Below are 16,337 nucleotides of genomic sequence, written 5' to 3' on the forward strand. Positions count from 1 at the left end.
AAGAAACAATATGGAAATATCTTAAATAACAGTTTTATTGTTTTTTGTCAGGTATTATTTAATATTTTTTCATTAATATTTTAAAACTCTTTCTTATAACATAATCTAGTTTTGTGGACCTCTTTTATTGTTCTTATTTAAGTATTAACTGCATGAAATAATAAACTACCTTTCGGTATATAGTTTTTTTATACTTAGAACGGTCATTAGGGCAGCGAACCGGTTGTTAAATTATTTGAATCCCACCACTGGTGCAAACCATATTCATTTTTTAAAACCCAATGCAACTTTCAATTAGTATAATCCTGTCACACTATAGGAGGGGAATTGTAACATTATTTGTTCTTACTAGGACAGGTGGGCAATGAGCAAACCTTTACTTCACACTGGGTAAAAGTGCAAATTCAACAAAACAACATGGTGCAAGATGGCAAGTTGCCCAAATACATTACAATGAAAAAATAAATAAAAATAATATTTAAAAGTGAAGAAAATACCAAGTGCGGTTTTTGATGGTAAGGGTATTTTCACATTTTTTATTCCTGTAGGGATAAATTGTTAATCATATGTCTATGCACAAGCATCCATTGTCATTATCTTAAATTGTGGGAACAGAAAAGTGGTTACTTCTGCATGACAATATGCCAGAACATACAGCAGTGGCATCAAACAATTTTTAGCAGAAAAACAAATTAGTGTTTTATTACATGCTCTACCCCTACACTTTTTTGTTCACATGGCTCAAAATCAACTGCAAAAAAAAAAAAAAAAAAAAAAATCATTATAATGAATAATCCAGAATGTGCTTTTCAGATTTGCTTTAATGATGTTCAGTAATCCTGACAGCAGTACAATGACTGAAGTGGAAACTACATTGAAAGAAATATATATATCAGTAGCTTTTATTTTGTTTAGTTTTGCTTCATGTAGCTAGTCTGGAACTTTGCAGAGACATATTGTAAACTGCTGTGAAAAATCTTACTTTTTCTAGAAAACTGGTTGTAGATGAAAGTTCACATAAAATACGAATGTATTTATATGACCTTTCAGATAAATAATTCCGTGGTCAGGTATGGCTTCCTCAGTATTCCTTTGTATATGAAGGGCTCTTGTAGCAAAAAAAAAAAAAAAAAGAGAAAGGGGGGGGGGGGGATGGCAAGAGAAAGGAATCAAATATCATTAAAAAGTTTCTTCACTATTAAACATTCATATTTTTCTTTCTTGCTTCTTTTTACATAATTTTTACAAATAAAATTAGAAACATTAATATCATCTCTTGACCTTTCTCCTTCCTTTTTTTACTACTTCATCTTCTATATTAGTTTTATATGATTTCTGCTTGCTTTTATTACCAGCGATATAAACAGCATGGCCAGTAGTTTTCAAATGGTCAAAGAGTTTATTTCTGGAACTAAATGCTGTGCCACATTTTTCACATACTGTTGAGGCCTAGAGAAGGAAGAGATTATATAAATACATATATCAAATTTAATAGCAAGGCTTAATTTAGTGGTACTCACCTTAGTATGATGATCTGCAATTGATGCTTAGGATAGGGAATTAAATAAATTGGAGTTGGGGCAATGAATTGAAAATTGGAATTAAAATAAGTTCAAGGAAGTAGGAGTGCACAACTTAGTCATTAATGAAATAGTTGATAAATTAGTTAAGGTAGGAATTTAAACTGGGTAGGACAAAAGTCATAACGAGTTGATTTTCGTTTGTTAACGTCTTCAGTTGGCAATGATGAAGTAAGGAGAGAATGCATATATTTAAAGGAGTTCTTAGTTCCCATGATGCTCTTTGAAACATGTGAGAATCTCAGGTGCGTGAAATTCCAGACCGGGGAAAGATTGTAGGGTAGTTTTGCGTTTATGATGTTGAGTTGGAATGACGGCTAAACCATTCTATGATGAGGGCTTTGTACTGAAAAATTTTATAACTGGATCTTAATTTAATGATAGTAATGGCTGAGTCGATTAGGAGGTTGTGATTATTGGAATGTACGTGTTGTGTGAGTTCGGTATTTGATTGTTGTCCTGTTCTAAAACTATTGTAATGATAATATGCTCGTGTATTAGGTGTTTTTGTGGAACTGTATTTGGTGGTGGTACTTCCGATATAACAGGTATTGCAATTTTGTTGACATTTTATTAGGTATACGATGTTATTCATGTCATTAATTTGATATTTATATGTTTCTTTGAATGAGTTGAACATTGAGCTAAGTTTGTTATAAGCAGAAAATTTAAGTGTGATGTCTGTACCTGCAAACACCTGGTGGAACTGTCCAGTCAGGCGGCTGTGGTAAGGGAGAACAATTCGTGTGTTGCTATTTGCGTTATGTTTAGGTGAATTATTGATGTTATTTTTGGCGGTAGAAATAGTAGGTTGAATTAACTGAAATGGGTATTTTCTGGCCATAAACTTAACTGTAAGATATTGCAGTTCAGTGGATACATCATCTTGTGTGGAGCTATATTTGATAGTGTTATAAACCTGATTATAAAGGATGGCTTTTTTTTGTACTAAGTGGATGGTCTGAGTCAAAGTGCCAGTATTTACCTGTATGTGTATTTTTTCTGAAGATTCTGGTTCCAAGTTTGGTGTCCGTTTTATGTATGGTAAGATTAAGAAAATTGATCTGTTCTTTTTCTTCTGTTTCAAGTGTATATTTTAATCTGTCATGTATTGAATTAAATTTAGTGAAAAGGATATCGATCATGGTTCTATCGCCTATTATTAATATATCGTCTGCATAACGCATGTAAATATACACTTGAAACAGAAGAAAATGAACAGATCAATTTTCTTAATCTTACCATATATAAAACGGACACGAAATTTGGAACCGAATCTTCAGAAAAAATACACATACAGGGAAATACTTGCACTTTGACTCACACCATCCACTTAGTACAAAAAAAGCTGTCCTTTATAATCAGGTTTATAACACTATCAAATATAGCTCCACACAAGATGATGTATCCACTGAACTGCAATATCTTACAGTTAAGTTTATGGCCAGAAAATACCCATTTCAGTTAATTCAACGTACTATTTCTACTGCCAAAAATAACATCAATAATTCACCTAAACATAACGCAAATAGCAACACATGAATTGTTCTCCCTTACCACAGCCGCCTGACTGGACAGTTCCACCAGGTGTTTGCAGGTACAGACATCACACTTAAATTTTCTGCTTATAACAAACTTAGCTCAATGTTCAACTCATAAAAAGAAACATATAAATATCAAATTAATGACATGAATAACATCGTATACCTAATAAAATGTCAACAAAATTGCAATACCTGTTATATCGGAAGTACCATCACCAAATACAGTTCCACAAAAACACCTAATACACGAGCATATTATTTATCATTACAATAGTTTTAGAACAGGACAATCAAATACCGAACTCACACAACACGTACATTCCAATAATCACAACCTCCTAATCGACTCAGCCATTACTATCATTAAATTAAGATCCAGTTATAAAATTTTTCAGTACGAAGCCCTCATCATAGAATGGTTTAGCCGTCATTCCAACTCAACATCATAAACGCAAAACTACCCTACAATCTTTCCCCGGCTGGAATCTCACGCACCTGAGATTCTCACGTTTCAAAGAGCATCATGGGAACTTAGAACTCCTTTAAATATATGCATTCTCTCCCTACTTCATCATTGCCAACTGAAGACGTTAACAAACGAAAATCAACTCGTTATGACTTTTGGCCTACCCAGTTTAAATTCCTACCCTAATTAATTTATCAACTATTTCATTAATGACGACCAAGGACGAAGTTGTGCACTCCTACTTCCTTGGGCTTATTTTAATTCCGATTTTCAGTTCATTACCCCAACTCCAATTTATTCAATTCCCTATCCTAAAAGCATCAATTGCAGATCATACTAAGGTGAGTACCGCTAAATTAAGCATTGCTATTAAATTTGAGTCAAATCAATTCGGTACCTTAAGAAATTTCTATAATTATTGGATAATAAATACATACATTACCATAACACAATTTTTACTTTCTTTTTTCCCTTTGATGGTTGCTGCCTTTTCACTAAATATCAACTAGCCAAAAGATATACTATTAAAATATTTATTGAAAAAGCAATATATACCAGAAAAATGCTTTTATAAATATATTAGGTGGAAGGCATTACATAACACAGAATTTACTATAAGCAAGAGAAGTAACACTAATCACGGTAAATACTTTGTGTGGTGATATGCGTTACTCAGAAATGGCAAAGAAGTGTCTATTGCTATATCTGTAAACTATTTCCTAATAATGAAACTGAGAAAAAGGAAATATTTTTATCCAGTTTTCCAATTTTTCATGCCTATATTGCATGCTAAGAAATTAGGAAATAACTAAAATACATATAAGTGCAATGTATTCATTTTTTAAAAGAAGTAAACTAACAGAATTAGTTCATTTGGAATTGGCACTTCAATTTGAAAAAGAAGTTTCTTATTGACAAGATGTATTGAAGCATGTTGTGACAAATGTTAAATTGCTTGCTGATTTAGGACTTGATTTAACAGGACACGATGAATACACGAGTTCAAATCACAAGGGCAACTTTTTTACTTGCATATCTAGCAGAATCTGATGATTTCCTAAAAAGTCCCTATTATAGTTGATTCTATGCCTAAAGTGAGTCACATGGATCAACTGACTCTTATTTTTAAGATAATTAAAATTAGATGGGGCAGTTATGGAACATTTCTTTACCTTCATTCATATTCTTCTGAAAATCTGATATCAAGTATTTATGTATATGCTTTCTTTTCAATGTCCACTTCTCACTTGAATTTATTACAAAAAAATCTTTGCAGTAATAGAGCTTTAAAAAAATTAAGTGATACTAGATGGTCTGCAAGATGTGATATTGTAGCTACCTTAAAAGAAAGTTATGATGTCATTAAAAATAGTCTACCCAATATCATAACTGGGTAAGATGAAAAAATCTTTGGAATAAAAAATTAATAAATATTACTACAAAGAATACATTCTATAAATAAAACTTTACAGTTAAAAAATGACAATCTAATGATGGCCATTAAATTGTTAACTTCTCTAAATAATTTTATTCTAAAAGTAAGAAATATTATACATCAAATGAAAATTTGTCCTTAATAGATGGCATAACTAATCCAACTAAAGAAACATGTACAAAATGTTTGAAGAGGAGAAAACTTTTCACTGATGAGTTTGAGGATGAGCAACCAAATTTAGGAAGCACAAAAAAAAATTATAAATGAAACTTTTTATAGAATATGCAATACACTAATAGAACAACTAGAAAAGTGAAACAAAAACTGGAAATCAATTTTAGATTTAATATATTATTTATTAAACAGTCAGATGAGTTTAAGAAAACAGGGTCTATTGATAAATTAAGTAACATGTATACAGATGACTTCGACAGCAATACGAGGATCAGTATGAAAGTAATGCCTCTTAATTTTTTGCTTTCAAATGTGCTGCCATTATCGGTCTTGTGAGTGCAGCACATGGATAGTTCAAAATGGTGGATGTTACAGATCAAGTAAAGAGCAGTGATTGAATTGCTTACCAAGGATGACGCCTATCGAAATCCATATGCATCTCAAAAATATTTATGGTGACATAAATATTTTTGTCACAACCTTACCCAACAACCAACAACTAACTTGGGTAAGTTAGTTGTTGGTTGTTGGGTCACTTTCCCCCACTTTAACAGTGGGGGAAAGTGACATTAGGATAAAGTGTTCAATGTCTAAGAGCCCCAGGGGTTCCCCCATTTGTGCACTGTGTACTCTATGAAGGCCAGAGGTTTCAAAAGAATAAGCGTATGTTAGGGTACAAACACACTATTATCACTTCACTCGTATATATATATATCTAACGTCAAATGTGGGGGGCCATATTTACCAATTATTTTATTGTTTGGAGAGCACTGTACTCATTGGCTGTATTCACAAGATAACACATCGGGCTTCAAGGCCGAATGACATTGTCAGGAGCTCAGATTTTTATGTCCAAACATAAAAAACATAAATTTCGTTAGGCGTGACAAGAGGAAAATGGAGGAAATGCTAATAGAAAATTAAGTTTGAAGTAAATAATCTGTTTTCAGCGCACAAGTAAGAATATCCGAAAACAAACAACAACAACTTCAAGGACATTGCTCCTGTGCCTATTCCGAAGCACCCTCCACTTTGACTAGCTACTTGGCATACTCACTGCAAATGTTCAGTCACAGGGACGGTCAAAAATGGCCAAAGGAGGAAAATAGACCAACAGAATTACAAATTGAGAGGACGAACAAGTCGATCATTTCAATTTGCATAACTCAACAATTTCTTACAAGTTCAATTTTTAGGGTTGAGAAGTTTTTTTGTTGTTATTAAATTTCATTAAAAATTTTTGTTTCGTATTTTGACAGAATAAGTCCTTATTCAAAATTAAACTTGCAATATTTTAACTTTCCTTTAACATACAACTAATTTTTCCTTAGCGCTGAGTGAATTTCGAAATTGTGTATTTTGCCCATTAATGTCATCCTTAATTGGATTATATAGGAAATTAAATTCTTCTTTATTCATCCGTAAGTACATTATGAAACGATTTTCATATTCTTCTAAGTCCTGCAGTAAATGTTGTGTATCCATTGCATACTCTTTTGTTTTCTCGGCTATAAGAAAAGTGCTTGCATTTTCTAAATCTTCTTCAAAATCTGAAAAGAACTGTTGCAATTCATTTCGCTTCAGCTTTCCTCAAAGAGAATGATACATATACAACGTTACAGGTTGCCACACATACCCCTTTTGGAAGTATAATAAAATTTCCAAGATACCCCTTTTTTAACATTTGAAAAAAGCAGAAATCATAAAACACCCTGTTGGGATGATTATTACTGATGATAAAGTTGTTGTTGAAATGCACCCTTAATTAAAGACTCAAAAACGACATTCTAACCTATTTACAAAGAGGGTTGTAGAATATTTATATTATGCTTATTTTGTAACCTTTTACATTCTACTTGACTTCTTTTTTATTTCGTTTGAATGGTTTAAGGCTCAGGCAACAAGTTTTTTTATTTAAAATTCCAAATTTCAATTTGCTGTATGAAGAATATGTTCTGTTGAAATCATTCCATAAAAATATTGAGACAAAAATACCACAGATGTTTGGATAAAAATTTTAATATTTGTAAAATAATAAGAGGAGTTTACTTCAATATAGTACGCAGAACACTTCTGTATGATACTCTCCAGAAATTAAAACGAAAAAATTGAAAACTTATATTAGAGTAAAAAATAAATAATTAAAAACCAATTTAACACAAAAATCAATTTAACGCAATTAAAAATGAAAATATTCAAAACGATTTTCCTTCCTGAAGGTGACAACGCTTTTCGACCGTATGTCGTGATCACAGGAATCAAAATTACCGAATAGGGTTGAACCTGAAATTTAAATAGTGATTATTTGTCTTCGCGCAGGCACATAAAGGTCCACACATCGGAGATCAAATATGGCCGCCGAACATTAACAGAATTCTCGTGTAATTTAATTTCTACGGTTTCTGCAAGTAATAGTTGCGTATAATTATGTTGAACATTAAGTATTTTGGCCTCGTTAAATAAAAAAGGGTTTTTCGTTAATGGCATGAAATGCTAATTCTGACGCTGCTGAACAAGAAGCACGAACCTTGGTAAGATGAGTCTCAATCACCACAAGAGATGTTGTATACCAGATCATTAATTAGTGTTCCGAACGCGGAAAGAACCGAGTGATTGTTCAGTATAGTGTGTAATTTCTGTATTGGCCTGGCCACAATTTTAAATTTGGTATCTTTAAAGAATCTATTAAGCTGTTTGTGCCACATATGGGACAGAAATAAAGAATTTTCTGATATTACTATTATTGGTTGGTGTAGTATTTTGTATCCTATCCTCAGCCTGCGCCCTAATTCGGTTTATTGTGGCAAGGGGATAATCCCTGTTTAAGAACTTGCTAGTTAATATTTGTATTTCTGAGCTCAAAGCAGATTCCGTCATTGAATATTTATAGGCATTTAGAAATTGATTAAAGATAATCGATCTTCTGTAGGTGAACGGGTGATAGCTATTATAATGTAGAAGCATACCGGTGTTTGTATGTTTTCGATAGATGCTAAATTGGATTTCATTCGAGTCCCAAGTAAGCGTGAAATTTAGAAAGTTTAATGATTTTGTATTCATATCCTCCCTTTCCAATGTAAATTTGAGTCTAGAATGAATATTATTAAACGAATGTAAAATGTCTTGGATAGTACTACTATCAGTAATAACTAGAACATCATCTAAATACCTCCCATAGTATGTGATACGAGATCGAAAAGGTGTCAAATGTATATGCTCAATCATTGAGAGATAGATCTCTGACATTAAGCCGCTCAGGCTCAAACCCATTGGTAATCCAAAAATTTGTTTGTACACCTTGTGTTGAAATGTGATATAGTTGGCCTCAACTAACAGTTTAATTAAGTAAAAAATTTCCTTAATAGGTAGCTTCGTATAATTAATCGGTATCGAGTTTTTATTTAACATATCCCAAATAATATCTAATGTGTATTCAACGAGGTAACATCTAGTGAGAATAAATTATCATTGTCGCCAAGTCTACAGTCTTTAAGATTATTAAATAATGTATCGTATTTCTTAATCCCAATTGTATTACCTCTCTAAAGGGTTTATAATGCTATATACATGTGTGGCTAAGGATGAAAATTCCGAGTTCCTGTAGGAAACAATAGGTCGAATAGGAAATCCAGTCTCGTGTAATTTTACCTGACTGAAAAGTGCAGGAATATTGTATGTTCTGGCCTTCAATTCCTTTAACTGGGCCATAGTAATGTAGTCGTTTTTTTGATATGTGGTTAACGTTTTATTGTATTGATTGACCAAATTGGTAAACAGTGGAGGGTCTACTTCAAGATAAGTGGAGGTATCTGAAACAACTGAATCTAACTTATTAATATAATCAGGTTTATCTAGTATTACCACTGTATCTCTTTATCTGCCCTCTGTATAATAATGTCCTTATTTCCCCAAAGTTCTCGTTAAGCTGAACTGTCATGTATATTCAATTTAGGAAGTCGCGTTTCTTTTATGTTATTCACTACTTGGTTAACTTGTTGAATAAATAAATCTTTTTGTGGGACATTATGAAGTCCAAATTCAATATCAATTATGCATTGTTTTTTAGGTAGTTTTCGAGGTGGTAAATTATAAATTAGTCCTTTGGATAAAAGTGAAATCTGGTCCAGCGATAGCGTACACGAGGATAGATTTGTAACCTGTTGATATGCCGGTTTGTTGAATACTGGGTGAGGGAGTGTTCATGACCTAGCTGATGTATTCTGTGATAGTATGTTGTGTGTCTGTGGGAGGGTCACCCAACTCATATGTACTTGGTCGCGAGCCCGCAACAATGTGTTAGAATTCGCATGAACGTGTCTTGACCTATCCGATAATGTTTGCAATTTATTAATGTGTCTGTTTTTTATTTCTGAGTGTTGTGCTTCCCGTCGGAAATCTATGGAGGTCTTCAATACAGACCAATCGTTTGGATGTAGATAATTTTTTAATTTATTGCGAAGCTTCCTAACCTGGGAAAGGTATTTTTGTTTATTAGAATATCGAGTTTAGCATTAGTAGAGGCATATGATGCAAGAAACCAAGCTTATGCAGCATTGGCCAACAAAAAAAAAAAAAAAACTTCCACTTCATCCCTCCGTTCATTCGAAATACCTGTCCAGCTGAGCCTATCAACTTCCACAACAAGGGATGGAAGTCTGTTCCACCAAACAATTACCCGCTGGCTAAAGGCAAATTTCCGCACATCTATTATACATCTGTCTTTCCTCAATTTGAATTTATGCCCTCTCAGGCGATTATTCTGAGCAAAAGGCAGAATCCCATCAGCATTGAGCATGCTCAAACCATTCAAGGCTTTCTACTATCAAATCACCTCACCGGTGCCTAGTCTCCAGACACTGTAATTTGCAAAACTTAAGCCTTTCTTCGTAAGAGCAACCCTTTGTTCCATTCACTAATCTTGTTGCCCTTCTTTGTACTCGTTCCAGCAACTCTACATCCTTCTTGAAATGAGGCCTCAAGACCTGCATACAGTACTCAAGGTGTGGCCTGACCATTGCCTTATACAAGAGAATAATCACCTCCTTATCCCTGCTAGAAAAAAATTCCTGTATATCATTGATAAGACACCATGAGCTACTCTTGCAGCCCGTCTGCACTGCTCAGAGAACTTCATATCTGCCCGCACAATTACCCCCAGGTCCTTTTCATTCCCTACCACAGTCAGTGTAGTAACACAGAGTTGATACGTTGCTCTGGGGTTGCTGTTTCCATATGTAGTACTTTGCATTTGTCAATGTTAAACTTCATTTGCCACCTCTCAGCCCATCTGCTCAACCTTTCCAGATCCTGTTGCAGAAGCATAGTGTCAGTAGTGTCCTTAACAAGCCTGCCAACCTTTGCATCGTCTGCAAACTTGGACATTAAGTTTGATATACCATCATCAATATTATTTATAAATACAGAAAACAATAATGGACCCAACACTTAACCCACAGGGACTCCACTAATAACATTAGTCCACGATGAGCAGTGTCCATTGATTACCACTCTCTGTCTTCTCCCCTTCAACCACCCCTTTATCCATTGCAGCAATTTGCCTCCAATGCCGGCGCCTCCGCAGCCAGGTTGGCAGGACAACAGTGCACAGCACATGCTTCTTGATTACACCAGGGTTCGAGACCGTGAGCCACCAAATACGGAGGATGCGGAAAGGTCAGGGAATGACCACAGCATATCCCCGGAGCAATATGGCCTTAGTTGTTAATGCTCCTAAAAACCAAATAATAACAAAACCCCACAATGCCACACTGCTCCAATTTGTGCAGCAGTCTTCCATGTGCAACGGTATCAAAAGCCTTTCTAAGATCCAAGTATATAATACCAAAGTGATTCCCTGCATCCAGTTCTTTTGTGACTGCAACATTGTATCCAATCAAATTGGTCAGGCAAGACTTCACCTTAACAAAACTATGTTGTGTCTGAGCTATAACTGAAGTATTGTCTAGATGATCCTGCAGTGCTTCTTTAACCGGTGCCTCCATTAATTTTCCTGGAACAGAAGTTAAACTCACAGGTCTATAATTACTTGTGTCAGCCTTTGAATCCTCCATTGTGAATTGAGGTCACATTTCCACATCTCCAGTCTATGAGTACCTCCCCTGAGTCCAAGGAAGCTCTCATAATTATGGTTAAGGGTTGGCTTACTTCCTTTGCTGCCTCCTTTAATATAACTAGATAGATCTCATCCACCCCAGGTGCCTTTCTTGTGTTTATCTTCGACAATTTATCCTCCACTTTACTCTCAGTTATTACAAGATTATCTAGCTTACTGCCAGAGTTGAATACACCACTGGCATTCCCCTCACTGAATAACTCCTCATGTGCAAATGTTAATGAAAAATATTCATTTAGTTTGTTAGCTACCTGAGCAGGATCATCAACAGTTTAACCTTGATATCAAGTGGACCAATCTGATTCATCCCCTTCCTTCTAGAGTTTACACAAGTAAAGATCTCTTTGCTGTTTTTCTTTGCATCCTTTGCCAAAGATTTCTCGTAATCTGCCTTCACCTGCCTAACTTCCTTTGTAACTTGGTTACAGACCAGATTATATCTATCATAGGCTTCTGTGACATATGTTAATTTATATGGATCTCATGCATTTTTCTTCTCTACCATATGTCTCATTAGTTCATCTGAACCTTGAACAATATTTCTTAGTTGGTATGTAAAGCCTAGTAGCTTCCAAGATAATTTCTTTGAATGCTTCCCATTTTGAATTTGCTGTTGGTAACATCATCAGTTGGTCCCACTGTATAGAATTTAAATACTCTCTCAGACCACCGTAGTCGCCTTTATGAAAGCAAGAACCCTTCCCTTTACCCCTGATGATAGTTACCTCTTTGAGTAAATCCCACTTCAGCATACTGTGATCACTGCCACCTAGTGGTTCCTCTATCTGCAGATTCTTAATGCACGAAGAATCACTACTGATAATCAAATCAAGAGTATTATTCCCTCTAGTTGCCTCCCGAACATGCTGATGTAGAAAACAATCATCCAATAAATCCACAAAAGCCCTGCTAGTGTGTGAGTGACCAGCCCACAAATTCCAGTCAATATCTGGGAAATTAAAATCTCCCATTATAAGACTCTCTGATTTACTGGCCCACTCTATTTCCCTGTACAGTTTCTTATTATACTCATCAGAGTCATTAGGCCTATAGCACACTCCTACTCTCAATTTTGATCTCCCAATGGTTATGTCACAACAAACTGACTCGACACTGCACTGTCCAGCGATGTCAACTGGCTTTACTTCCTTGGATTTTATGTGTTTCTTAACTAATAGCATAACCCCTCCTCCTTTCCTATCCTGTCCTGTCCTGTCTATCCTTTCTGTAGTCGTTGTACTCTCCAAATTCCAGTTCTGCATTCCTTATATCAGTGTGACTCCATGTCTCTGATATTCCAACAATATCCACCTTTGATGCTTTGAGCAATATCTCAAATTCATCAAATTTATTTACCAAACTCCTAGCGTTGGTGTACAAGCAAGTATACATGCACCTGTTCTTTTTCTTAGCTACCCTAACACAACCCATGTGTTTACTTGTACCTCAATGACTCCCAGCAGTCTCTGAAATATCCTGCGCCTTGTTTTCCAGGCTTCTGCTCATTCCAATAGAAGCAGTGCAAGAATCACTTTCACCTCTGCCAGTGGCTGCTGTTAATCTATTAGTTCTTGTATCCCCCCCACCAAGCTAGCAGTTTTCTGACCAACATAACATTGCCTCGATAGCATCAGCAAATATTCTTGCACCCTTTCTATTTAAGTGTATCCCATCCCTGTAGAAGAAGTCCCTTCTGTTAACAAGTACAGACCAGGCTGAAAAAAAATTCTATCCCTTGAGCCTGGCACAATCTTTCCAGGGCCGAATTGATCAGCAAGGCTCTCATCATATACTCCCTCCTATCGTGTCTGGGCAGAATTGCAGACACTTTCAAATTCAACCTTAATTCACGGCTTTTTTTCAACAGTGACCTGTACTTGTTAAGTAATTCTGCCGGTCTCCTACTCTTAATATCTTATATCCTACTTTAGGATATTAATATCTTAATATGCTACTCTTTGATTTTAAGGCAGGCTTAACAATATTACGTGATGTGGCCAGTGTTAGTTGTTTTATGCCTGAAATTTTTTGATTTAAATTAAAAAACTGGCACATCGCATAATATTGTTTAGCTTACCTTAAAATCTTGATATTCCAATAAACAAAAATACCTTTCCCAGGTTAGGAAGCTTCGCGATAAATTAAAAAATGATCTACATCCGAATGATTGGTCCGTATTGAAGACCTCCCTAGATTTGCGACAGGAAGCACAGTCTTCAGAAATAAAAAACAGACATGTTAATAAATTGCAAACATTATCGGATAGGTCAAGACACGTTCATACGAATTCTAACACATTGTTGCGGGCTTGCGACAAAGTACATATGAGTTGGGTGACAAACCCTCAACAGACACAGTACAAAGGAATTGAAGGCCAGAACATACAATATTCCTGCACTTTTCGGTCAGGTAAAATTACACAAGACTGGATTTCCTATTCGACCTATTGTTTCCTACAGGAACTCGGCATTTTCATCCTTAGCCACACATGTATATAGCATTATAAAACCCCTTAGACAGGTAATACAATTTGGGATAAAGAACTACGTTACATTATTTAATAATCTTAAAGACTGTACACTTGGCGACAATGACAATTTATTCTCACTAGATGTTACCTCGTTGAATACACATTAGATATTATTTGGGATATGTTAAATAAAAACTCGATACCAATTAATTATACGAAGCTACCTATTAAGGAAAATTTTCACTTAATTAAACTGTTAGTTGAGGCCAACTATATCACCTTTCAAGACAAGGTGTACAAAAAAATTTTGGATTACCAATGGGTTTGAGCCTGAGCGGCTTAATGTCAGAGATCAATCTCTCAACGATTGAGCATATACATCTGACACCTTTTCGACTCTGTATCACATACTATGGGAGGTATTTAGACGATGTTCTAGTTATTACTGATAGTAGTACTATCCAAGACATTTTACATTCGTTTAATAATATTCATTCTAGACTCAAATTTACATTGGAAAGCGAGGATACAGATACAAAGTTATTAAACTTTCTAAATTTCACACTTACTCAGGACTTGAATAAAATCCAATTTAGCATCTATCGAAACCCTACAAACACTGGTATGCTTCTACATTATAATAGCTATCACCCGTTCACCTACAAAAGATCGATTATCTTTAATCAATTTCTAAATGCCTATAAATATTCAACGATGGAATCTGCTTTGAGCTCATAAATACAAATATTAACTAGCAGGTTCTTAAACAGGGGTTATCCCCTTGCCACAATAAACCGAATTAGGGTGCAGGCTAAGGACAGGATACAAAATACTACACCAACCAATAATAGTAATATCAAAAAATACTTTATTTCTGTCCCATATGTTGAACAGTGTCACAAACAGCTTAACAGATTATTTAAAGATACTGAATTTAAAATTGTAGCCAGTCCAATGCGGAAGTTACACACTATACTGAACAATCGCTCGGTTCTTTCCGCGTTGACAACACAAATTAATGATCTGGTATACAACATTTCTTGCGGCGATTGAAATACAGGGGTGATAGTGAAGACAGGCTCCACCAGATGAAAAGGTGTAGGGATGGGAATTGAAAGCAGAGAGAGTAGGTATTCATCCGATCACCATGAGGCTATTTCCTCATAGTGGTGTCATCAGCTCATAGTTGGTGGTAGTGTAACCTTCTCATAAAGAGGTCCTGGGCGAATTCAGGGCTTGGTAGTCTTTTCTGTGTCAAGGAGGAGAAACTCTTGCCCTTTTGGTAAATGTCCAACTCTCGTGGCTAATATGCATCTTAAGTCCTCATACATGGAATAATCAAACATAAGATGATTCTAATCCTCAGTCTCTCTGAATACACAGTGTGGGTTTTACACAGCCTGAAGCTGGCAAGTTTGGCGTTGAAGGGGCCCATGCCTTGTTAGTAGCTATGTTGTATGGAATCCTGGTGGTGATTTGAGGTACACTGTTTGTATGTGGGAAAAACTTGCAGGTAACTTTTTCCTTTGGTGGAGGCAGCCCATCTACTTTGCCATGCCTGCAGCAGGTGAGTCTGAAGGCATGTGTTTTCCATCTTCCTGTTGTTGGTAGGATCTGTTGTAAAGTCCAAGACTCCTTTGGATAGGTAATAGAGCATTCTGGTTCTGGTGATTTCACAATCACGTGGGAGTGTTCGTGCAATTACCTGTAAGGTTGGTGTACTCACTGTACTACAGGCATGGGTAATGGCAAGGAGGATGGATTGCTGGATGGAATCTAATGTTCTTCTGTTCACAACCAGTGTAGTTTTGTCATACCAGATGCCCGAAGCATATCAGATTGCGGAGATAAAGATTGTCTTATAGTAAAGTGCCAGTATTTTCTTAAGATCCCAATCTCTTTTCGAGACCCTGACCACCAGGGCTGCGTATTTCCTGATCTTCGTCCTGATGTACTTAAGGTGTGGCTGAAAGGATAATTTGCTGTCCAGGAGTACATCTAAATATTTTAGATGTGTTGTAAGTTTTATTGTGGTCCCATCAATTTTTATTTGCGGGTGGTCTGGCAGGTCAAGGGCACCTTTGAGGAGGATGGATGAAGTCTTTGTCGGTTGAATCGTGAGAAAGTTTTTTGCTGCCCAGGTTTAGAGGAGTTGAATGGAGTGGTTGGCCAGGGTCTCAAGTTCAGCTCTGGAGTTTGCTTCCACGGTGAGAATGAGGTTGTCTGCAGAAGTCTGGGATTTGACCTCCCCCGGGTCCATCAACAGAAACTCATCAAATACAACATTCCAAAGCAGTGGACCCAGCACAGACCCCTGTGGACCTCTGTAGATCTGTTCTGTTAGTTTCTTGAATGGAGCATTAATCTCAACCTTTGTTTGCGATAATCTACCATGGTCTAGTATAGGTTTAGGGGCATTTTAGCTTCCCCTCAACCTGCCAAGGACCATGTGGTCCTTCCTCTCAGCCAATAACAGCAGTTGTAAACATCTTGGCTGTGTGTTTTATTTTTGCATCCTTCAGTTGAAGTAATTTT

The 16,337-nt window shown here is 35.8% G+C and overlaps 1 protein-coding gene across 1 annotated transcript in view; it reads right to left on the reverse strand.

The window, feature by feature from the left end:
* Window positions 1-1,269: 1,269 nt before the first annotated feature.
* LOC150087048 (dnaJ homolog subfamily C member 21) overlaps window positions 1,270-16,337 on the reverse strand; it is a 374,824-nt gene continuing 359,756 nt past the window's right edge. The window contains exon 14 of the mRNA XM_090372359.1: window positions 1,270-1,449. Coding sequence (XP_090228485.1) covers window positions 1,270-1,449 — 180 coding nt within the window. The remainder of the gene's footprint in view (window positions 1,450-16,337) is intronic.

This window comes from Mastigoproctus giganteus, chromosome 4, assembly GCF_048544385.1.
Source record: "Mastigoproctus giganteus isolate SK-2022 chromosome 4, ASM4854438v1, whole genome shotgun sequence".
In the NCBI taxonomy this organism is placed as follows: domain Eukaryota; kingdom Metazoa; phylum Arthropoda; class Arachnida; order Uropygi; family Thelyphonidae; genus Mastigoproctus; species Mastigoproctus giganteus.